The 25,060-nt window shown below is 50.6% G+C and overlaps 1 protein-coding gene across 1 annotated transcript in view; it reads left to right on the top strand.

Annotated features, from left to right (window-relative positions):
- Positions 1-292: 292 nt before the first annotated feature.
- The window catches only part of PRKD3 (protein kinase D3), a 37,523-nt gene continuing 12,755 nt past the window's right edge, over positions 293-25,060 (top strand). The window contains exons 1-11 of the mRNA XM_049784296.1: positions 293-652; positions 13,120-13,258; positions 13,896-14,027; positions 14,896-15,053; positions 15,605-15,797; positions 17,662-17,739; positions 19,374-19,557; positions 21,001-21,124; positions 21,242-21,319; positions 22,410-22,686; positions 24,373-24,425. Of these exons, the coding sequence (XP_049640253.1) occupies positions 371-652; positions 13,120-13,258; positions 13,896-14,027; positions 14,896-15,053; positions 15,605-15,797; positions 17,662-17,739; positions 19,374-19,557; positions 21,001-21,124; positions 21,242-21,319; positions 22,410-22,686; positions 24,373-24,425 (1,698 nt within the window). The 5' untranslated portion in view covers positions 293-370. The remainder of the gene's footprint in view (positions 653-13,119; positions 13,259-13,895; positions 14,028-14,895; positions 15,054-15,604; positions 15,798-17,661; positions 17,740-19,373; positions 19,558-21,000; positions 21,125-21,241; positions 21,320-22,409; positions 22,687-24,372; positions 24,426-25,060) is intronic.

The raw sequence follows: 25,060 nt of genomic DNA, 5'->3' as shown, positions 1-25,060 counted from the left end.
AGGATTCCGTGTCAAGCAGAAAATCCACTTGTGTCCAACATGTACCTCCAGAATTTGAAGCAATGGGACAGGAATAAACTTAAAAGGAAATAGTGGATCTGGGACATCAGTGCCCGTGTCACCCGACGCTGAATCTGCTGTAGATTCTCTGCACGTCCTCTGGGAGGGGACCACGGTTCAGAGAAGTGGGATTTACTGGTCCCCACCCCATCACCCCGTCTCTGCTGCAGCCTTGGGTATGGGTGGCCTGAGAGCTGAGTCTGAGACACCCACATCCCCCAGCGGCGTGTCCCCAAGCCCTGGGATCTGAAACGCCTCTTGGGGTCGGCTGAGGACGCCGCTGCGGTGGGCCGAGTGCCCAGGCAGGCAGATGTCCGGCCTCGGGTCCCCGGCCCCAGCACTGAAGTCCCTGCCACCCGCCGCCACCGTGGCCCCTGCACCCTCACCTACGTCCAGCCCCAAGACAGGGCTCTCGGCCCGGCTGTCCGATGGCAGCTCCCAGGCCCCGTCACTCAGCAACTCGCGGGGCTCTGTGCAGACCGTGTCCTTCCTGCTCCAGATTGGCCTCACTCGGGAGAGCGTGGCCCTGGACGCTCAGGACCTGTCATTGGCCGCCCTCAAGGACCTCGTGTGCTCCATCGTGTACCAAAAGGTGGGTGCTTCTGCCAGAAGGCGGGGTGCTTACACCCCAGCCCAGCTCAGGGGTCTCCTCTGTGGATGCCAGCTCAGCTTTCATTTTGATTTGTATTTGTGTTGTTGTTGTTGTTTGGTTTTGGGGTCACACCTGGCAGTGCTCAGGGGTTACTCCTGTACCCATGAGCTACTCTGTTTCCTCATGTTCTGAGTCCCCACAATTCCTGTAAATCAACTTTTTACTCATTCCCTCTTCCTCTCCCTTTCGCTGTTGGGGTGATCCCGGGAACTGCACCCTGGTTTGCAGTGTGGTCTGTGGGTGGCACTCCCTCCCTGGGGTCTGCTGGGAACCATGAGCTGTGCCACCAGCACCCAGTAGGGCATCAGGCTGGAGGTGTCTGTGGGGCTGCCCCTTGGTCTACGGTACTGGATCAGGATGCAGATCACAGTGCTCTGTGTGCCCCAAAGTGGGTGAGATTAACCTTGGTAAACTTGGGGTGAGAACCCCTCCCCGTCTTACTGCTTTGCACACCTGGTCATTGGCTCCTGATATCAGTGAAATGAGCCTCCAAGTAGAATGTCCCCTGATTGTCCAAATGGCGAGCACTTCCTGGGGTTTATTGCTCTGTTTGTTTCTGCCACTCTGGGCCTCGAACCCAGCACTCGAACCCAGCACTCGATCAGGCCACAACCTTGTCCTCCTCCTGTGGGCTCCACCCACTTCCTGCCCCCTTCAGGGCCATCAACTTTATTAGCTGTTTCTGAGACCCTGGAGTTTCAACTCTGTGGCTGTTCAGTGCTTTTTCTGTTTGGTTGTTCTTTGTTTTGGGGCCACACCCAACAGTGCTCCTGGGTTACTGCTACCTCTGGCTCTGCGCTCAAGAATCAACTCCTGGCGTCTGGGTGAATTGTATGAGGTGAGGGGTGTCAAACCTGGGTCAGATTCGTGCAAGGCAAAGGCAAATTCCTTGTGATCGTGTCTGTCACTCTGGTTCCCAAGTGCCTTTTAACTTTTTCCTCTTTAGCTGTTACAAAGATTTTTCTGCAAATGTTTTTTTTTTAGTGACAAGGTTGTGCTTTTTGAATTTAGAGTGTGTGTGTGTGTGTGTGTGTGTGTGTGTGTGTGTGTGTGTGTGTGTGTTTTGAGGCCACACCTGGCTGTGTCAGGGCTTACTCCTGGCTCTGTACTCAGGAATCACTCCTGGCAGTGCTCAGTTGGGGGACTCTGGGATACTGGAGACGGAATTTGAGTCGGCTACATGCAAGACAAATACTCTCTCTGCTATCCTGTAGCTGTGGTCCGGTGTACTTTAGAATTTAAAAGTCAGACTTCCTAACTTACTTGCCATTGGCAGCTCGGATATTTCCTTTTTCTTTGCTATATTCCCATAAAAGTGCAAAACCAATCTGATTGTCAGTTTCGGATCTTGGAAATTTTCCCTTCATGCTTCCATTTGTGCTGAGGTGTTTTGGCTCAGGTGGGATCATTTTAGGGTCCCTGTTATTTCTTCATGGATAATGCAGTGTGAGAAAATGTGTCAAAAGGCTTTGGCTCTTGAGTGATGAGATTTAAAAAAATAATCACAACCTGAAAATGTTTAGGTTGGGGAAATAAAGAGCACCAAACTCCAAAAAAAGAAAAACCATGCTGGGCTCTGCAGAGCTATAGCACAGAGGTAGGGCATTTGTCTTGCACGCAGCCAACTGAGACAGACCTGGGTTGGATCCCCAGTATCCCATATAGTCCCCTGTGCTGGCCGGGGCTATTTCTGAGCATAGAGCCAGGAGGAACCCCTAAGCGCTGCCGATGTGACCCCAAAACCAAAAATAAATAAATAAAATATACCAAACTGGTTAGTCCAAAAAGTGAGGGCAGCAGGTATGGGCCAGTGTGTCCTGGTGGAGGGGTCTGACCATGCAGATATGTTGATCTCTCTCTCTCTCTCTCTCTCTCTCTCTCTCTCTCTCTCTCTCTCTCTCTCTCTCTCTCACACACACACACTCACACAAACGCACATGTACTTGGGCTCCGTGAGAAACCAGATGGGGCCAGGACTCACCACAGCACAGACACACAGGGTCCTGGGTTCCAGATGTGGCATGAAAGAGAAGAGCCCTGGGATGCTGACATTGTCCCTTAGGGCGACCTTGCTCGGGCTGAACGAGGGAGACTCCCACCCGGAAAAAGTGCTCTCCCCCCCCCAGGAACCCACTCCCACACAGCCCTGCTGGAGGGGGTCCCTGAAATTGAGAGAGCCCAGCCCCACCAGCTCCCATTTCCCTGTCCCTCTATCCCCCTATCCCCATTCCAGACGGTCTCCTGAGCACCACAGATGGGAGCCCTGAGCATCTCCAGATGCGGACCAGAAACCCAAGAGAAAGTACTTGTGGCCTTGGGTACAGAGAGTCAGTTCAGGGACCTGGATGATAGAGAGAACAGCAGGGATGGCACCTGCCCTTGCTCGTGGCTGATCTAGGTTCCATCCTCAGCACCCCAGAGGCTCCCCTGAGCATTGCCAGGAGCAATCTCTGCACTGTTGATGTAATGGCAGTTGTATCTGGACAGGCCCCCTGTCACATAAAGCATTGGCAAGATGTTACCTGCTTTGTACCTAACCCTTTATCTCTCTCTGTCTCTGTCTCTGTCTTTCTCTCTGTCTCTCTCCTCTCTTCTCTCTCTGTCTCTCTTTCTCTGTCTCTCTTTCTCTTTCTCTTTCTGTCTCTCTTTCTCTGTCTCTCTTTCTCTTTCTCTTTCTGTCTCTCTCTCTCTCTCTCTCTTTCTCTCTCTCTCTCTCACCCGGGTCTTCAGTTCTCCCCTGGCACCCTCTGGATTGTGAATTTCTATTGCACTCTCTCTCAGAAAACTCCTGGGCAGTGACAGGCTTCAGACTCCAGGAAAAAATAAAAAGACGCTTAGGTTTCTTTTACTTTTTTACTTATTTGTTTGTTTATATATTTATTTATTTATGGTTTTTGGGCCACACCCGGTGACGCTTAGATGTTACTCCTGGCTCTGCACTCAGAAATTACTCCTGGCTTCGGGGAGCATATAGGATGCCAGGGGATCAAACTGTGATCCATCCTAGGTCAGCCTCGACTCACCACACTACCCACTTCATCACAGCTCCAGCCCCTTAATTTTTTTGACACTTGGTTTCTACTTCTCTCTCCTCTCCTTTCTCTGCCTCAAGGGCTTACTGGACAACTACAAATCGCCATCCCTGAGTGGGCACCCATCCCCACCTGGCAGCAGGTCCCATGGACTCCTGCGAGCCTTGCCACACCCGGCCCTTTTAGCCTTGGGCCCTTGCAGCCAGGCAGCTATGTAGCCTTTGAGGTTTTATGGCTTCTGCAACCTAGCAGTAACTAAGCAGCTTAGTGCCATAATCTGCAGAAAACCAAGATATCCTGCACTGCACGCAGAGCCAGGAGTGAGCCCTGAGCACTGCTGAGAGTGAAGTCCCCCTGCCCCAAACCAAAATCAAGCCAGGAAAGACATTGGGTTGAGCCAAAAGCAGTGTTTCTCTACCCAGGAACCCCTTTAGACCTTGTGTCTTTCCTGCGGGACCCCTAGCCCCTTCTGCCTTGGTCCCCCCAGTTCACCCTCATCCCTTTAAGGTTCCACAGACTCAATTTCTCCCCCCTCCCACGTGTGACTCCCGCAGCTGAAGCGCTGAATCGAGAATATGGGCCAGGTCTCAAGCAGCTAGTTGATGCCTGAGGGAGGAGACAGCAGGGTTTTTTTTTTGGGGGGGGGGGTGTCATGCCCTGAGATGCTCAGGGGGTTACTCCTGGCTTTGCCCTCAAAAATGACTCATGGCAGGCTCAGGAGACCCTACGGGATGCCAGGGATTGAACCCAGGTTGGTGGCGTGCAAAGCAAGCACCCTACCCACTGTGCTATCATTCTGGCCCCCAAGGAGCATGTGTTTTATTCTCTTCAACTTGGCTGGATTTTCTTGATAGTTCGGGCTATATTTGGGTAGAAAACTGAGGATTTCCTTATGACGTGACATCATCTGTCGACATTATAAACCATTTGTCTCTTGCCTTTTCCGTGCTGATGGCTTCTATTTCCTTTTCTTGCCTCATTTCTCTGGCCAGGACTTCCAGTGTTGATTTTTGTCTCTAATCTTAGAGGAAAAGCTTTTATCTTTTTATCACTGAGTATGTTAGCTGCGGGCTTATTGTTTTTATGGCTCGGTGAGGTGGAGTTTTGTTCACTCACCATGCAATCTGTTGGAGGTTTTTTTTTTAAATTATTATTATGAAAGGTTGTTACATTTTTGTCAAAAAAAATTTCCCCCACTCGGAGATAATCCTGATTTCCAGCCATCCTTTTAACGTGGCACTTGACCTGAATTTGTGAACTTATACAATCTCATTGTGTCTGTGAAATTAGTCTTTCTCATCGTGTTTGCAATCGTTTTAGTGTACTGTTGAACTGAGTTTGTTAATTTTTTTGTTTTGTTTTTGTTTTTGGGTCACACCCGGCTGCGCTCAGGGGTTCCTCCTGGCTCTACACTCAGAAATGGCTCCTGGCAGGTTCGGGGGACCATATGGGTTGCCAGGATTCAAATCACCGTCCTTCTGCATGCAAGGCAAATGCCCTACCTCCATGCTATCTCTCCAGCCCCTTGTTAATGTTTTATTGAGAATCTTTGCACTCTACTCAGGAGGGATACTGACCAGAATGTTTGTTGGCTTTTTTGTTGGTGGTGGTGTTTTTGGACCACACCCAGTGAAGCCCAGGGGTTACTCCTGACTATGTGCTCAGAAATCACTCCTGACTTTGGGGGACCATATAGGACGCCGAGGATTGAACCCAGATCTGTGCAAGGCACCCTACCCCTGCACTATTGCTCCAGCTTCAGGCCCAGAATGTTTTTATATTGTAGCATGCTACATGGACTTTCATGTTTTTATATGTTTATATTTTATTTATAAAATTTTATATTTTATATATAAATATATTATATATATAAACTTTTAATATTTTATTATATTTTATATTTCATATTTTTATATTTAGCATACTACATGGACTTCCATGTCTGTGTTTAAATCGGCTTTGTCAGAGGGCTTTGGAAATAGTATCTCTCTCCCAAATTTTAGGAAGATTTTTTTGTTGTTTATTTGTTTAGGGTCCACACGCAGTGTTTCTCAGTAGTTGCTCCTAGCTCTGTGCTCATAAATTATTATTGCTGGATGTGATTCGGGGGTTTAGAGAGGCATATGGGATGCTGGAAAGCAAACCTGGGTTGGCCACGTGCAGGGCCCTCTCCAGCCCCAAGACTTGTATGATTTCCAGTTCAGATGATTTGGCTAATAGCTGCTTATGAGTCATGATGTTGTCTCTGGGCTGTTGCATCCTCTAAGTAAGGGAAGGTCCCGCCCACCCCCTCCTGCTTTCTCTGCCTTTGCTCCAGGGAGGATGGGGAAGGGGAGCTGGGTCTGGGCTGGCCTCAAGAACGCACATGAACCCTAATCAAGACTGAGAAAGGAGGGGCCGGAGCAGTGGCACAAATGGTAGGGCATCTGCCTTACATGTGCTAACCTAGGACAGACCACGGTCCGATATGGTCCCTCAAGCCAGGAGTGATTTCTGAGCACATAGCCAGGAGTAACCCCTGAGCGTCACCGGGTGTGCCCCAAAAAATGAAAAACAAAAACCAGAAAAATAAAAGACAGGGAAAGGAGGGCCAGAGAGACAACACAGAGGCGAAGGTGTTTGCTTTGCATGCAGCTGATCCAAGGTTCCATCCCCAGCATCTCATATGGTTCCCTGAGGCCACCAGAGTGATTCGTGAGTGCAGAGCCAGGAGTAAACCCTGAGCACCACCAGTTGTGGTCCATAAAAATAAAACAAGACAGGGAAAAGGTACTGAGTGTATTTATTGATATTACCTTCAGAAATAAATGAATCCAGATAGAAACAAATTGTGGCTAAATACTTTTCTTAAAAAGTTTGTGGGTCAGGGATGTAGCTGAGCACGTGTGTGTGTGTGTGTGTGTGTGTGTGTGTTTGTGTATGTGTCTGTCTGTCTGTCTGTCTGTCTGCCTGCCTGCCTGTCTATCTACCTATCTGTCTGGGTCCTGCATCCCACAGAGCTAATCAGAGCAAGCAATAAGGAACATGGAAACAACAGTCCTTAAAGAACCTCAAAGACAAGCTGTTGGTCTTTTCTTCCCCTGTTGCTATTTTTCATTCGACATTTTAATGTATTCTTTGGAGATTTTTTTGGGAGGGTCATACCCAGTAGTGCTCAGGTGTGTCTTGGTTCTGTGCTCAGAAATTGCTCCTGGCTTAGGGGACCATATCAGACGCCAGGGGATTGAACCTTGGTCCATCCTAGGCTAGAATGCACAAGGCAGACGCCTTACAGCTTGTGCCACTACTCCGGCTCCCCCAAGATCTGTATTTTTAATCTGGAACACGTTTGTGCTGGTAAGGGAAGCTGTGACTCAAGTATTTGGACGAGTGATTGAAAAACCTATTTTACAAAGCTAGTTAAAGTTGTTTTAGAAAGTGATCACAAGAAGGCTTCATGTGCCATTGGGGATGGGGGAGCCTGTGTTTTCAGGAAGGTTGAGGGGTCTGATAAATTGTGATGGGAAGAGGGAGAAATCAGTGTGTCCACGTTAAGAATTGAACCACAGGGTCAGAGTGATAGCATAGCGATAAGACAGACCTAGGTTCAATCCCCAGGATCCCATATGGTCCCCCAAGTCTGCCAGGAGCAATTTCTGAGAGCAGAGCCAGGAGTACCCAAGTGCCATTGGGTGTGCCCTAAAACCCTAAATAAATAAATAAATAAATAAATAAATAAATAAATAAATAAATAAATAAATAATAGGAAAATAAATCAATGGGGTTGGGGTCGGAGTGATAGCACAGCAGGGAGGGCATTTGCTTTGCCTGCAGCTGACCCCATGAGCTTTCTAGGAGTGATTGCCTGAGTGCGTAGCCAGGAGTAACCTTTGAGCACCTCCAGGTGTGGGCCCCCCCCCAAAAAAAAAAGAACCTCTAATGCAGCCACTATGGCTGAACATAGACACCTTTTCCCAGCAAAGTGTCTCCATCCCGACAGATCATCCAGAAAGTGTTGTAGAAGCATGGCAAGGACCTGGAGCAGACACTGTTTGGACCGGGTCCAGCTTCATGACACACGTCCCGGGCCGAGAGGGCAGCTGGCTGGCTTCCCTTCATCATTGTCATCCTCCTGACATCACGAAAGCAGAGCTTCCTTTCTGCTGTTTGTGTTTTATTGTTGTTTAAGAGTTGAAATTCTTCCAGTATTTTGGTCATGCTGAGATGCGTGATGGCCGCTGTGTTTGTCCCAGAGGGCCGGGCCACTTTCCCGCTAAGGCGAGGGCTGTACACGAAGTATCAAGTTGTCAGCATGGGGGCCCGGAGAGATAGCTCAGCGGCGTTTGCCTTGCAAGCAGCCGATCCAGGACCAAAGGTGGTTGGTTCGAATCCCAGTGTCCCATATGGTCCCCCGTGCCTGCCAGGAGCTATTTCTGAGCAGACAGCCAGGAGTAACCCCTGAGCACAGCCGGGTGTGGCCCAAAAACCAAAAAAAAAAAGTTGTCAGCATGGGGGGAGAACCTTAAACCAGGGGCATTTCCTCCAGCCGAGGGTCCCCCAGCACCTTTAAGACACCCGTGTCTGCTGCTGCTGGCTTAGGTTGTGCCATAGATGGTGCTAGGAGCTCTTAGGATGCTGGAGAGAGAGGATCAAAGTCTTCTCGAAAACTCCAGAGTTTTCTGTGGATTAATTGTCTGAGAGCACAAGTGAATTTTTTTTCTTTATTCCTTGCAAGAATGAGATTAAAGACTTGAGGCTTTTTGTTTTGTTTTGTTTTGTTTTTGGGTCACACCCGGCAGTGCTCAGGGGTTACTCCTGGCTCTATGCTCAGAAATCGCTCCTGGCAGGCACGGGGGACCATATGGGACACCGGGATTTGAACCACGGACCTTCTGCATGAAAGGCAAACGCCTTACCTCCATGCTATCTCTCCGGCCCCGACTTGAGGCTTTTTGAGGGGGTTGGGATCACACTTGGCTGTGCTCAGGGCTTATTCCTGGCTCTGTACTCCAGAGGGACCCTCGGGAGTGCTGGGGATTCTTGCTAGGGTTGTTAGAATGCAAGGCAAGTACCTCCCTCACCTGCTGTGCCATCTCTCTGTGGCCCAGGATTGTGGCTGCTTCGGTGGCTCCACGCCCTGCTCCTATTTTGACTTTGTAACATACAGAAATTGGGCTGATTTTCCTCTTCAGGTCTGAAGCCTCTCGATAGGACAGAGGAGGGGTGGGGTGTTGCTGGTACTGAGTGGGTGGGGGCCCAGAGTCTGGCACTCACAAGGGGTGCTCCTGAATTGCACCCCCAAATTGCACAGAATTTCCTGGTGCCGGATTGGAAAGGCCTGAATGTGGCTGTTAGCAAAAATGACTGGCGTTCTGAAGCAGCGAGAGAGAGGCCAGAAGCTGCTCTTGGTACAGTTCTAGGTCCCTTTGGTGGCCAGGTTTGCAGCTAGGCCATGCCCAGAGGTGCTCAGTGCTCCCTCCTGCAGTGCTCGGGGGAGTGCGTGCAGTTGGGGAGTGTGTGTGTGTGTGTGTGTGTGTGTGTGTAAAATTACGTCTCATGTTCAGACAATAATCTAAGCTTAGCCTATTGTGTCCCTTTTTTTTTTTTTTTTTGAGGTTTTTGGGCCACACCCTGTGACGCTCAGGGGTTATTCCTGGCTCTGTGCTCAAAAGTCTCTACTGTCTCAGGGGACCATATGGGATGCCGGGGATTGAACCTAGGTTCATCCTGGGTCAGCCGTGTGCAAGGCAAACGCCCTACCACTGTGCTATTGCTCCGGCCCCATGATCTGTCCTATCTCTTGACCCTCCTACCTGTTCTGTTTTGTGTGACGAGTCTGTCTTCCATCCAGGAAATCGGTCATGTCAGATTTCCAGTGTGACTCGGAAGGAGTTTCGAGATGGGGCCAGCTTGATAGTGGCAGGATATGTTTGACTTTTGTGTGTCCCAGTCCCTGTCCTTCCTGTCAGATTATACACTGAATCTTGCCGCAGGTCTGCTCTCTGCCTCTGAACAGTCACAACCAACAGCATGTTTCTGAAACTGGTGAAGTCAAGGCCGGGGGGAGTGGGGTGACAGGAACAGGCAGCAGTAAACCTGGGACGGAGCCAGGCAGAAACTTTGCCAAGTCCTTCCCAACCAGAAGTCCCCAGACCTGTTCTGAAAGGGAGTTTAGACCCCAGATGAAAAGCACTGAATCGAGAGACCCCCATCTGTGTTTCTACTCTCTCTCTCTTTTTTTTTTTTTATTTATTTATTTATTTATTTATTTATTTATTTTGGTGTTTGGGTCACACCCAGCAATGCTGAGGGGTTCATCCTGGCTCTACACTCAGAAATCGCTCCTGGCAGGCTCATTACAGGGACCATATGGGATGCTGGGATTCGAACCACCATCCTTCTGCATGCAAGGCAAATGCCTTATCTCCATGCTATCCCTCCGGCCCCTCTTTTTGTTTTGTTTTGTAAAACCCAGCGGCACTCAGGGGTTCCTCCTGTGCACTCAGAAATCACTCCTGACAGACTCAGGGGACCATATGGGATGCTGGGGATTGAATCTGGGTCCATCCTGGGTCAGCAGTATGCAAGTCACACATCTACCATTGTGCTATCTCTCTGGTCCCTGTGCTCCTTTTCAAGGATGGGTCATAGGGCCAGAGAGATAGCGCAGTGGTGGGGCATTTGCCTTGCACACAGCAGATCCAGGACGATCAGTGGTTCAATTCCCGGCATCCCATATGGTCGCCTGAGCCTGCCAGAAGCGATTTCTGAGTGCAGAGCCAGGAGAAACCCCTGAGTGCTGCTGGGTGTGACACAAAAACAAAATAAAAATCAAGGATGGATCATAGGGCTCAGGAGAGGGCTCTGAGGGGCCACCCCAGGCCTTGGAAGCGTGAGGCCCCAAGTCTATGGCCCACCCCTGCAACTTCGATATAGCAAATACACTGCCAGGAGGTTTCTATTTATACAAGAGAAACATGGGCCAGAGCCATGGGACAGCAGGGGTGGCAGTGGCCTTGCACACAGCCAGCTCGGGTTCCATTTCTAGCACCCCATTTGGGCCTTTGAACCCAGCCGGAAAGTGATCTCTTAGTGCAGGGCGAGGAGTAAGCTCCGAGCACCACCAGTGTGAACCCCACTCCCAGAATATATATGTGTATAGTAAGAAATTACTAGTTCCCATAAAGTTTTGTTTGGAAGCTGTTTTGTTTACAGCAAACATTGTGGTTGCCAATCAAATGAGAGTTGAGAATCAGGGTCAAGGACGTGACGGTGGGAGGGTTTGTCCCCCGCCCCCACCCCGTGTGTGCACAGACCTGGGTTTGGTTAAAAACTAAAATACAAGGGACCGGAGCGACAGCACAGTGCTGAGAACGTTGCCCTTTCACACTGCTGGGTGCAAACCGGTCATCCTTTAGGGTCCCCCAAGCCTGCCAGGAGGAATTCCTGAGTGCAGAGCCAGGAGTAAGCCCTGAGCATTGCCAGGTATGGACAAAAAAAAATTTAAATAATAATAATTATAAAAATAGAGAAGATACCAGAAGCAGAAGCCCCACTTGTGTTGACAGCAGCCCAGAAGGCTTAGCCAGCCTGGTTAGAAGAACCCTGCACCCCACATATTTTACCCCAATAAAACCCCCACGGTTTTAAGGACACAGATTCAACACAGTTAATGTTTTTACGGAGCAGTAAAACTCCCTGAGCAACCACATAGCCCCGGGGGAGGGGAGAGCCAGGAGCCTTTTCTCTCACCAACCTGACCCAGGACACTAGTGCAGGTCTCCACCCAACCCTCATGGACTGCATGCTCCGGGACCGGGAATGGTCCTTGGCAGGAGACGTGCCTCCCTGCTCTCCAGCTGGCCGCTGTCTCCGGCTTCCAGCAGGGATGGGGAGTTCCTCTTCTGGGGAGTCCTCACTGGCCAAGTCATCAGGTCCACCCACTCCCCAAAGCTGCAGATGCAGGACCCCGTGTTTGAGGCACAACGCCAGGCCTAGTTCAAGTTCCCCCATCACTGGATTGAGCCACAGCTCTGAGAAATGGGGCTGAGTGGGTCTTGATGAGGGGATGTGGGAGGGGGTGCCAGGACACAGTGGTGGGGAAGGGGCCCAGCCCCTTTGGAACAAATCAGGCATCCTGTATCGGGGGCTGCCAGGCCAATATAGGGGACCCCGCTCCACCCCTTCAGTCATGCCTGAAACCCTCCACTCCCTTCCACTTGGCAGAGCTGTGGGTCAGCAGCTGTGTTTGCAGCCGCCTCGTGATTCTTGGTGTTTGCCCCAATCCTGGAGCGTTTGTCTGGGTCTGGATGGTTTTGGGGTCTCTGAAGGCTCTCATGTGTGGGGGTCTATTCAGAGAGAAGTTGAGTCACAGAGCTTGAGTTTCAGAGGTGCTGTTTGACTTTACCACTAGAATAAATCTGATAGGTACCAAATTATGATATCATGCTCTTGACTTCATTCTATGCTACTTATATTACATAGCATTAAAAAGTCACATTGGGGCTGGAGAGATAGCACAGCGGGGCGGGCATTTGCCTTGCACACGGCTGACCCGGGATGGGCCTGGGTTTGATTCCAAGCATCCCATATGGTCCCCTGAGCCTACCAGGAGTGATTTCTGAGTGCAGATTCAGGAGTAACCCCTGAGCACTGCCAGATGTGCCCCCCCCCAAAAATAAAACAAAACAAACAACCAAACAAATAAAAAACTCACCCATTAATTACATCCACATCAAGCAATATTTAGAATCAAAGAGTTCATTATTACTATTTCACATTGACTTATGAAAAAAGGAGAGAACTGGGGCCGGAGAGATAGCACAGCGGCGTTTGCCTTGCAAGCAGCCGATCCAGGACCAAAGGTGGTTGGTTCGAATCCCGGCGTCCCATGTGGTCCCCCATGCCTGCCAGGAGCTATTTCTGAGCAGATAGCCAGGAATAACCCCTGAGCGCCACCGGGTGTGACCCAAAAACCAAATAATAATAATAATAATAATAATAAATAAGGAGAAAACTAAGTAAATTTTCTGAATAGATCCATAAAAGTAGGAAGGTGTTTTATCCAGATAAAGAGACTATAGATTGTTTTTTAATTAATTTTCGGGCCACACCTAATGGCTCAGGGGTTACTCCTGGCTCTGTGACCAGAAATTATTCCTGGCAGTGCTCGGGTGAGCGGGGACCCTGTGGGATCCTGGGGATTGAAGCGGGGTCAGCCATATGCAAGGTGAGATCTCTCACTGCAGTACTCTTTGACTCCCGAATATTAGCTGCAGGAGCCAGCAGGGAGCCGTTGGCACCCCACCAACCCTGTCCTGCTTTGCCCATTTGCCCACTCACCCACTTGAGGCTACTGAGACTCCATTTCACACTCACTCGTCCCCGTCTCTCCAGTTCCCTGAGTGCGGCTTCTTCGGCATGTATGACAAGATCCTTCTGTTCCGCCATGACATGAGCTCTGAAAACATCCTCCAGCTTCTCAGCTCAGCGGAGGAGATCCAGGAGGGCGACCTGGTGGAGGTGGTGCTGTCAGGTATGTGGGACCCTCCTCTATGTGGGACCCTCCTCCCACCACGGGGCTGTGGCTCTTCCTCCTCCCCTGCTTATGGTTCCCCAGGGACTCTGCTCCCTGAGGAGCCTCAGGTCAGAGCAAGTCCTGGGGTCTTTTCCTGGGAAAGCAGATGTTGGTTTATTTGGGGGGATTACTTGGCAGTGCTCAGGGATGACTTCTGACTCTGCTCAGTGCTCACTCCTAATGGGCTTGGGAAACCAAATGGGATACCAGGGATCCAACCCGGTCGGTCAGCGCGTGCTATGCCAATGCCCTCCCCAGCTGTGCTATCATCACTCTGGCCCCCGAGTTTGATTCCCTTAACAGGCTGCATTAGACCAAATTAAAATCTGAGCAGACTGATGTGGCTGATGATGAGGAAGTTCTGGGGGGTGATCTCTGCCCCCACACCCCCTTTTAGATGTGCAGTTTAGGGGAGTCTTTGTGTTTCCTAAAGTAAAGTTGGAAAGCCACGGTCAAGAGCGAGAAAGGGCATTTGTATCTGCGTTTCAGAGACACTGGAAGAACAGACACCCCCTTGTCCTTCCCCCTGTCCTGAACCCTGGTTCCCTTTGCTTGAGGGGGCTGAGGGGCTAACCACTTGCCTTCCCCACACCAGCACTGGCCACGGTGGAGGATTTCCAGATTCGGCCACACGCGCTGCATGTCCACTCGTACAAGTCGCCCACCTTCTGTGACTACTGCGGAGAGATGCTCTGGGGGCTGGTCCGCCAGGGCCTCAAGTGCGAAGGTAGGACCGGGGGCTGCACCCCCATTCATACCGCAGTCCTGGGGAAGTGGGGAACAGTGAGACCCTCGACGCACTCATATGGACTCATCATCCTGACAGGCTTTAAACACAGAGACTGTGTCCTTGAGAGTATGGTTCACCAGGGAGTCACCAGGGAACACCACCGGGGGGGCACAAGAATGGGGGGGTCTGGGGTGAGACTCAGGGGATTTGGGGGTTAAGACTGGGGGGGCTGTGGGGTGAGACTCAGGGGATTCGGGGGTTAAGACTGGGGGGCTGTGGGGTGAATTTGGAGGTTAAGACTGGGGAGTCTGAGGTGGGATTCAGGGAATTTGGGGGTTAAGACTAGGGGGCCTGGGGTGAGACTCAGGGGATTTGTGGGGTCAAGACTGGGGATCTTGGGGGCAGGGATTAAAAAAAAAGACTGGGGATCTGGGGTGAGGCTTGGAATTCGGGGGGTTAAGACCAGGAGGCCTGAGGTGTGACTCGGAATTCAAGGGGCTAAGACTGAGGTGTCTGGGGTGAGACTCAGCGGACTTGGGGTTAAGACTAGGGGTTCTGGGGTGAGGCTGGGGGTATCCAGGTCAGACTTTGGGGGGTTTGGGGATGAGGCATGGGGGAATGTCAGCTCCAGCTGTGGAATTTCAGGTCTCAGGTCTCGGCCCAGCTGGGAATTTCCACTGTGAAGCTACTTGGGTCACACTCCAGGCCCCCAAGAGACCCGGCCCCTCCTGCTGCCTCAGTCTCCCCAGGTCTACCCCATGGGTTTCAGCACTCAAGGCTAAGACAACAAATGGGGGGCCTGGGCCCAAGGCGGGGCCATCTATCACAGCCCGTCTCCTTCCTTCCTCCCTCTACCTGTGCTCAGGCTGCGGGTTAAACTACCATAAACGATGTGCCTTCAAGATCCCCAACAACTGCAGCGGCGTGAGGAAGAGGCGCCTGTCAAACGTGTCTCTGCCAGGCCCCGGCCTCTCGGTGCTGAAAACCCTGCAGACGGAGTGTGCGGCCCTGCCCACGGAGGAGGTAGGTTTGACCGCTGGAGCGAGGCAGCCTTTCTAGAACAGGAGGTATCGACGGAAGCAGTGGCCGTGAGTTGACTCGCACTGAATTGTATCCTGTGTGCTTAGGGATTTGGGGGGCTGGGAGGGCCACTCTTGCAGTGTTGAGGGGCCATTTGAGCCTGTGCTGCAGTCTCACAGGTGCTCAGAGGACCAGGTGTCCCACATGTGCAGGTCTAACTCTGAGCACGGAGCGTCTCTCCAGCCCAGGGTCAAGTTTCCAGCTCCCTGTGTCCTTCATGCTCGGGCCACACTGGAGCAGCATCTAGGGGACAGCCTTGACCTCCCCATGGGGCCCCTTCACAGGATTCACTTCCCAGCAGTCAGGCGACACCTCGTTTCCTCAGTGGGTCCAACTCTCTGGGTTCTTGGGCTCTGTGGGGTCAGCAGTTCTCACAGGGTGGGGACCCCAAAAGTACTGGGGTGCCCACCCTGGCTGGGCACCGGGGGAGCAGCCTTTCCCATGGCCCTCGCTGACCTGCGCCTTGGAAACTGCCTTGTCTTGTTTCGTCGCAGCCACACGACCACCAGGAGCCAGGGAAGAGGGTCCCGTCGTGGAGTGGGCGCCCCATCTGGATGGAGAAGATGGTCCTCTGCAGGGTCAAGGTCCCCCACACCTTCGCCGTGCACTCGTACGCGCGACCCACCATTTGCCAGTTCTGCAAGCGCCTGCTCAAGGGGCTTTTCCGCCAGGGCCTGCAGTGCAAAGGTGGGTCCCCCACACCGGGGCATGAAGCGCAGGACTTCAGAGGAGAGGAGAGGCTTGCCCTACAAGGCTTATGGTGCTGAGGGAGGAGCTCGTGTTCATTTTATTTTTCCCCAGAGTTTGACCATCTCTTAAAATTCTGTGTTTCGGAGCTAGAGTGATGGCACAGCAGTAGGGCATTCGCCTTGCACATGGCAGCTGACCCAGGACCGACTTGGGTTTGATCCCAGGCATCCCATAGGGTCCCCCGGGCTTGTCAGGAGTGATTTCTGAACACAGAAACAGGTGTAACCCCTGAGTGTCACTCCAAAAAAAAAGAAAAGAAAAAAATAAAATTTTGTGTTTTGTGGCTCCTTTCCTCTCATGTGGTCATTGAGGTCACCACACTATTGACTGCTCAAACAGTGCTCCCCGACTGTTCATGGTACTCCCTGTTTCTGGTGCCCATAGTGGAAGGCAAACACCCTCCCCTCTGTGCTGTGACTTGGCACTTTATATCACTTTATTTATTTTTTATTTTATTTTATTGAAACCATTGTGATAGGAGTCCTTCATAGTTGAATTTCAGACATACAATGAATCAGGGCCCTTCCCACGACCAGTGTCGACCTCCCTCCACCAATGGCCCCAGAAGGTGTTCGATATCACCATCCTGTGGCCCCTGGCCTGCCACTATAACGGGCCCATTTAAATTTAGGTTTCTTGATTTTGTTTTTGTTTTTGTTTTTTTCATTTTTGGGTCACACCCGGCGGTGCTCAGGAGTTACTCCTGGCTGTCTGCTCAGAAATAGCTCCTGGCAGGCAGGGGGACCCTATGGGACACTGGGATTTGAACCAAGCACCTTTGGTCCTGGATTGGCTGCTTGCAAGGCAAACGCCGCTGTGCTATCTCTCCGGGCCCAAGTTTCTTGATTTTGTTATCATTGACTTTGGCTTGGATATTTCGTGCTCTCCTTATTTTTCCCCCACTAAAGCATCTGAGACCTTTATATCACTTTTTTTGTGTGTGAGTGTGTGTGACTTTTTTGGGCCACACCTGGCAGTGCTCAGGGGTTACTTCTAGCTCTGTGCTCAGAAATCATTTCTGGCAGGCTCTGAGGACCCTATGGGGTGCCAAGGATAGAATTTGGGTCCGGTTACTCCTGGCTCTGTGCTTAGAAATCACTCCTGGCTGGCTCAGGTGACCATATGAGATGCTAGGGATCGAACATGCAAGACAAACTCCCTACCACTGTGCTATCTCCTCATCGCCTTTATAGCACCTTTTAAAGGACTGTAAGTTCTAGAGTTCACTAAATATTCCGTCTGGGGCTTTTTATAAACCATAGCATCTGGAGTGTGGTTGCCTGATTTTCTGGAGTTGTGGGGGTTACAGAGCTGAAGTGTCAGCCCACACTGGTGCTCTGACCCCCAGTTAATTCGGGGAAAAATATCTGAGCCTCGGTGCTACTGTCCAGACACTGAATGTGGCTCTCAGGGGTTGCTGAAGAGTGAGACGCCAGTAATCAGCCACCAGCTCCCGGACGGCCAGTGTCCCAGACCAGGGTGGGCACTGGAATCCATGCTGGCCCTTGCATGAGCGAGTGTGGCCCCAGCCTGCCACAGGAACTGGGGGGGAGTCTAAGGTCGCACCCTCTGCAAGGGGGCCCCATGCTGGCCGAGAGAGCCTGGCTGAGGCACCCGGTTGTGTTCTGTGATCACAGTGATTGATCCCATTTCCCTCAGCTTCAGAGGCCCAGCCTGGTGTGGGATGAGAACTGCGAGTCCCAGGAGGAAGGTCCTAGCTGGGCACACCCGGTGACCTCTGGGGTTGACTTCCTCGAGGGAATCATTCCCCAGTGGTGACAGGCCAAATGTCCCCTTTCAGATTGTAAATTCAACTGTCACAAGCGCTGTGCGGCCAAGGTACCCCGCGACTGCCTCGGTGAGGTCACCTTCAATGGGGGTAAGGCCCGCATGGGAGCGGGACAGACTTGGTGAACTGGGGAGCCCCCAGGGCCCCGTGTAAAGATCTCTCTCTCATCTCTCTCTCTCTCTCTCTCTCTCTCTCTCTCTCTCTCTCTCTCTCTCTCTCTCTCTCTCTCTCTCTCTCTCTCTCTCCTTTGCTCTTTTTCTTGGTTTTTGGACCACACCCAGTGGCCCTGTCTCTGCACTCAGAAGTCGCTCCTGACTTGGGGAACTATATGGGACACCAGGATCAAACCCAGGCCCATCCTGGGTCAGCCGCATGCAGGGCAAACACCCTACCACTGTGCTATTGCTCCAGCCCCACTCTCCTCTTTTTTGAGGGGTGTTTGGGTCACACCAGGCAGTGCTCAAGGTATCCTCCTGGCTCTGTGTTCAGAAATCGCTCCTGCGGGCTCGGAGGACCATATGGGATGCTGGGGATCAAACCAGGATCTATCCAAGGCAAATGCCATATTGCTGTGCTATCACTTTGGCCCCTCTCTCTCTTCTTTCTTCTTCTCTCTCTTCCTCAATCTCTCAGGTCTTTTTACCACCTACTGGGGTCCTTCCATCTCCCCTGAGAGGCACCTTTTTGTCCCTGCAGCTCACAGTTTGGCCCTTTCTCTCCTCTGAGATATGGTTTGCTTGTTTGTTAGTTCTTTTTTTTTTTTCTTTTTTTTTCTTTTTTTGGTTTAATAACACCCGGCAGCACTCAGGTATTATTCATGTCTCTATGCTCAGAAATCAACCCTGGCAGGCTCAGGGGACCCTATGGGATGCCAGGATTCGAACCACCATCCTTCTGTATGCGAGGCAAACTCCCTACCTCCATGCTATCTCTCTGGCTCCTGTTGTTGGTTCTTAATAAATTCTTGACTGGAAATCCCCAAGAGCTTCACAGTTGCCAATTTGTTTGTGAATGAGTTTCAGTCACTCAATGTCCAACACCCTTCAGCAGGGCACTTGTCCTTCCACCAGTGTCCCCAGTTTCCCTCCTGCCTTTTCCCCACTTGTCTCTGGAACATTCATCATCACCATTATTATTATTCCTCCGCCCCTCCTTTTTCTCCTTCTCTTCTTCTTTCTCCTACTCTTTCTCCTTCTCTTTGTCATCTTTTCTTCTTCCTTCATCTTCTTTGTTTTTCTTCCTCCTCCTTTCTTTTCCTTCTCCTCTTCCTCCTCTTTTTCCTCTTCTTCATCTTTTCTTCCTTCTTTGTCTTCTTTTCTTCTTCCTCCTCTTCTTTCTCCTTTTCTCCCTCCCCCCTCCCCTTTCAGACACTATATATCCTTCTAGAATAATAGGATGGCTGTCTCTTCTTCTCTCTTCTTTCTCTCCCTCTCCCTCTCCCCCCCCCTCTCTCTCTTTGCCTGTCTCTTCCTCTTTTTCTTTCAGACACTATAAATCCTTCTAGAGTGGTAAGATACCTCTGTCTGTCTCCCCCTCCCTCCCTCTCTGTCTGTCTGTCTGTCTGCCTTCCTCTCTTCCTTTCAGACACTGTAGATTCTTCTAGAGTAATGGGCCTCCTCTACTTTCCTACCAGGACCCCCAAGTCCCCCTATCCTTGAGTAGCTGTGCAGCCCTGTCCCCTTGTTCGTCCCACGGGACTCTGAAGCGACTCTGCCCCTCGCCAGAGCCGTCGAGCCTGGGCACGGACACGGATGTCCCCATGGACATCGACAGCAGTGACTTGGCCAGCGAGGGCAGCCGTGGCCTGGATGACGCCGAAGAGCCTTCGCAGCCCGAGGACAAGATGTTCTTCCTGGACCCCTCAGACCTGGATGTGGAGAAGGACGACGAGGTGGTGAAGACCATCAGGTCTGGCCGGAGGGGGCGCCCTGGGGGCTGGGGAGGTCAGGCCCCCAGAGAGCCATGGTCACTGTCATTGCTGCCACCACTCAACACAAGAGAGCAGGGGACACTCGTCCTTTTTTTTTTTTTTTTAAAGCAAAGCAAAGTTTTATTCCATCAACCAACAAGCTACAACAAGCTCCCACAGGAGGTGACACTACCCAGGAATCACAAGCCAGTTTATATAGGGCTAAAAGCAGGAACTCTTGACCATTAAGTTGATTGGCTGTTGTCTAGGCTGTTTCATCAGGCCATTTTATAGCTAGATATTTAGGGTGATATATTGTGGTTTATAGGTCCTTGGGGTCTATGTCTTTATTGTTGGGATAGAAGCTTAGCTTTTAAATGGAAACTTAGCCTTGTTAGCCTTAAATGGAAACTTAACATTGGTTCTACAAAATGGAGTCCCTTCTGCTCTAGGCTTCACACTTTCTTCTTTTATCTGGGACTCCTGAAGGTGGTAGAGATGCAACTTGTCTCTTACTTTGTCTGTTTTCTGAATCAGCACAGCAACAATTGCCTCTTATTTCTCCAAATGCACAAGCATTGGGGCAGTTATGCATCTGACAGCATGGTATTAAAACTCATTATGATGATGCTGGAAATGTCTAAAATCTATTGAGTCATTTCTACCAATCAACCTCTTCTCCTTTCTCTCCACCTATTTTTTCTAGAAACCTCCTGGATCTAGTGTATATTTTCATCAATGAATTTAATTTCTGAATGGAGGGATATGTGACATAGTGTTTGGCAAAAGAATTTTAAAAAGAGGGCTGAAAATATACTTATGAAATCTAGCCATTTCTCTTCACTGTAAAGTGCTGTATTTAGACGAAGAGAAAGCAGCTGTAGAGATGAAGTAAATGCCTTTGTAGAAAGTTTGAGCCCTTGGTCTCCCAGTAGTCATTTGGTTAAACTAGGTCTGAGGCTCGGCTTTGGGGAGTGTCTTTGCATACATTTGCTCTTGTGAACACCTTTAAAAGTACCTGAAACAGTAGAAATGTTCAATATTTATTTCATTTTCTCTTCTTTTTGGTGTGTGTGTGGGGGGGAGATTCAGTTGGTCTTTTTTTCTTTTTCAGTTATAAAGTTGCTCATGATTGAGTTTCAGTGTCCAACACCCTTCACCAGGGCATATTTCCTTCCACCAATGTCCCTAGTTTCCTTTCCACCCTCCCCCTTGCCTGCCTCTGGGGCAGACATCTCTCTCTCTCTCTTTTTCTCTCTCTTCCTTTTAGACACTGTAGTGTACAATATTGTTCCTGTGCCTAGAACTTTCCCTCCTTCCTGCTCCAGTGCTCCCTTCTTCTCCCTTACTGCTCCCACCTATGCTCTCTTTGGACCTGGATACTGTCTCACTTTGGGCCTGCTGTGACACCTCACTTTGGCTTGGTTCTGCCTGTCTTTCAGCCCCTCGACTAGCAACAACATCCCGCTGATGCGGGTTGTGCAGTCGGTGAAGCACAGCAAGAGGAAGAGCAGCTCGGTGGTGAAGGAAGGCTGGATGGTCCATCACACCAGCCGGGACGCCCTGGTCAGTGGCCTCCTCGCCCCTCGGGAAGCTCCAGCTTGGGACTCTGGATCTGAGCGGGGTGGGGAGATGGGGTCCCTCCAAGTAAACCAGACTCTCCTTTGTGCCCCCCATCTGCAGAGAAAGCGGCACTATTGGAGGCTCGACTGCAAGTGCCTCACCTTGTTCCAGAACGAATCGGGTTCCAAGTACTATAAGGTAGCAAATCCTGGGGCACCTGTGTGTTATCATAGGGTGAACCGGGGGACCTGCAACTTGTTTCTCCATCACTCTGTTCTGGCCTAAGGACATGCAAGTTCGGGAGAGGAGACTGAAATGGTCTCCCTAGACCCCCTAGCTGTTACTGTGGCTTAGCAGAGATGGGGAGTCCTCATGTTCTCCCTACTTTAGTCTTGCTTGCTGTGCTGCCCAGACCCCAATGAGATGGGGGTTAGCGGACACTCAAGACTCACTTTGTGCTGCTTGAGCTGTTTGAGCAATATTGGGGGATCAAGGCATGGCCAGAGGCCATCCCGTCTCCTCAGTGCCTCCTGCCTCAGCCTTACTCTTTAGGAGTGCTGTCCTGTGAGCCCCGGGGATGTGGCTGTGTGGATGGAGTGGCCCACCCTGGGGAACAGCTTGCTCATTTGAAGCCTGAGGTGCTGTGGGGCCTGCAAAGGGGGCTTGTCTTTGGGGTTCCAGAGAGACTTTGGTCTCCCATCAGAAGTCAGATGGCAGGGCTGGAGAAACAACATAGTGATAGGGTGTTTGCCTTGCATGCAACTGACCCGGGAAGGACTCGGTTCAATTCCCAGCATCTCATAGGGTTCCCCAGACTGCCAGGGGCGATTTCTGAGTACAGAGCCAGGAGTAACCCCTGAGCACCACTGGGTGTGGCCCTACAGCCAACCCATCAATAAATAAATAGTTTAAAAAAGAAAAAGATAGCACAGCAGTAGGACTTGTTTACATGCTGCTGACCCAGGTTCGATCTCTGGCATCTTATGTAGCCCCCTGAGCCTGCCAGGAGTAACTCCTGAGCGCTGCCAGGTGTGATCCAAAACACACAAAAAATGTCAGATTTTCCAATACAGGGCCCAGAACAATATTACAGCGTCATTTGCCTTGTATGTTACTGACCTGGCTTGATCCCCACCATTTCACAGGGACCCCTGAGCACTGCCAGGAGGAATTCCTGAGCATAGAGCCAGGAGGAACCCCTGAGCATCGCCGGGTCTGCCCCCTCTCTCAAGAATATGACTAAGATTTTCCAGTGCTTGATCTTTTTATTTTTTATTTTTCACTCCAGGAAATTCCACTCTCGGAAATTCTCCGCATATCCTCGCCACAAGATTTCACGCACGTCTCCGCAGGCAGCAACCCCCACTGCTTTGAGATCATCACCGACTCGATGGTGTACTTTGCGGGCGAGAACAGCACAGATGATGGTCATAGCTCGGTGCTGGCAGCAGCCGGTGTGGGGCTGGAGGTGGCACAGAGCTGGGAGAAAGCCATTCGCCAGGCTCTCATGCCCGTCACCCCACAGGCCAGCGTGGGCACCGCGCCCGGACCAGGGAAAGATCATAGTAAGCCGGGCATGCAGCTGAGCTGGGTTCAAGCACTGGCATCCCATAGGGTCCCCTGAGCACCGCCAGGAGTGATTCCTGAGTGCAGAGCCAGGGATCAGCACTGAGCATCAATGGGTGAGGTCCCAAAACGAAACAAAAACATATATGAGATAAAAAGAAGGTATGGGGCCGGAGAGACAGCATGAAGATAGGGTTTTTGCCTTGTATGCAGAAGGACAGTGGTTCAAATCCCGGCATCCCATATGGTCCCCCAAGCAGGCCAGGAGCGATTTCTGAATGTAGAGCGAGGAGGAACCCCTAAGCACTGCCGGTGTGACCAAAAAATCAAAAAACAAACAAACAAATAAATAAATAAATAAATAAATAAATAAATAAATAAGGAGAAAGTATGGGGCCCAAGTGATAGCACAGTGGGTAGGGTGTTTGCATTGCATATGGGACACCTGGGTCCAATCCAGGCATCCCATATAGTCCCCTGAGCCTGCCAGGAGCAATTTCTGAGTGCAGAGCCAGGAGTAACCCCTGAGTACCTCCAGGTGTGGCCTGAAGAAACCAAACAAAAATAAATAAATAAAAAGGCTGGAGTGATAGCACAGCGGTAGGGCATTTGCCTTGCCTGCAGCCTACCTAGAACAGACCTGGGTTTGATTCCTGGTATCCCATATGGTTCCCCGAACCTGCCAGGAGTGATATCTGAGTACAGAATCAAGAGTAACCCCTGAGCACCCCCAAGGTGTGGCCAAAAAATAAAAAATGGAAAAAATAAAAAGAACCCCTCCAGATAGCTCACCCCTCCTCCCAGCTTCAAAGTGGGAGTCCTTCCCCAGCCCAGAAACTGGTATTGACTCTTCAGAGTAGATCACCCAATTTGGGGGGGGTACTTGAAGCAAAGCCCTTTCTGTCCAGGCTTTAGTGTTAGATTGAAAGCTTTACTAAAAACATGTTCTCAGACCGTATGAATTCGAGCAGCTTTTACTCACAACATATTTGTATGTCCACATGTATCCATGTATCTATGTGAAGGCATCTCTAGGGGAACATACATGCTTTTCATCTCTTAAAAAATGTCAGTAGTGGGGCTAGAGAAATAGCAAGGAGGTAAGACATCTGCCTTCCATGCAGAAGGATGGTGGTTGGAATCCCAGCATCCCATAGGATCCCCTGAGCTTGCCACAAGCGATTTCTGAGCATAGAGCCAGGAGGAATCCCTGAGCGCCACCAGGTGTGACTCAAAAACTAAAAAATAAATAAATAAATGTCAGTGGTGTAGAACTAGATAGAAGCTAAAATCCCGGGTTCTCCAATCCTCTTTCATTTCTCCAGAATTAATAATTTTTTAATCATTTTAAATTTAAGTGTGGTTGGTCAGCAGCTTGGCTTTTAGCTTGATGATATGCCCAAGGCAGTTGGCAATAATAACTGGGTACCCTTAAAATATTCAGATAATGCTCCTGTGTAGGGATGTGTCATTACATTCTTTTTTTTTTTCCTTGCTGTTTTTACTGATGAAACAAGTATTAAGGGCTTGGACAAATTCCTAATGCATGAAAGGATGAAAGGATAGTGCCGGTGTTTGCCAGATTTTAGCTCCTGAGAGGCCAACGGTGTGTGCCCACACCTATCAGCAAATGTTAACACGGCCACCTGCTGACAACTGTGTTCTTTTCTGCTTGTGTTTCACAGAAGACTTGTCCACCAGTATCTCTGTGTCTAATTGTCAGATCCAGGAGAATGTGGTAAGTGAAAAAAATCACAACGGAAGTATGTGAATCGATGCCTGAGGGCAATAAGAAAAGGAGGTTCCCAGCTCAGATCCCCTCAGCCAGGTCCCCTTGAGAGAAAACAGGTCGCTAGAAGGAGAACGAATAGGGGTGCCCCAGATGGTCTGAGGGTGAGGTTGTTTGAAAAAAGTGTTCTGGGGCCGGGCGGTGGCGCTAAAGGTAAGGTGCCTGCCTTGCCTGCGCTAGCCTTGGATGGACCGCGGTTCGATCCCCCGGTTTCCCATATGGTCCCCCAAGCCAGGAGCGACTTCTGAGTGCATAGCCAGGAGTAACCCCTGAGCGTCACCGGGTGTGGCCCAAAAACCAAAAAAAAAAAAAAAAAAAAGAAAGAAAAAAGTGTTCCCTGGGAGAGTGCTCCCATAGAGAGGGGTGCTCCCTAGGACAGGAAGTGCTTCCTGGGAGTGTCTCCCTCAGAGCAGACGCTTCCTGAGAAGCGGCTTCTCTCCACTCAGAGTTGGGAAGGAGTCGAGGCAGAGTGAGAGCTATTGTCACCCCTGACTGAGCAGAAGGTTGGCCTTGAGGACACAACAGCCCTGTCAACACCAGGGGCTGTGAGTCCATGTGGGGACACCAGAAATGGGCCTGGGCAA

This window comes from Suncus etruscus, chromosome 12 (genome assembly GCF_024139225.1).
Source record: "Suncus etruscus isolate mSunEtr1 chromosome 12, mSunEtr1.pri.cur, whole genome shotgun sequence".
In the NCBI taxonomy this organism is placed as follows: domain Eukaryota; kingdom Metazoa; phylum Chordata; class Mammalia; order Eulipotyphla; family Soricidae; genus Suncus; species Suncus etruscus.
The sequence above is the reverse complement of the archived record's forward strand: the minus strand, read 5'-3'. Positions and strand labels throughout refer to the sequence as shown.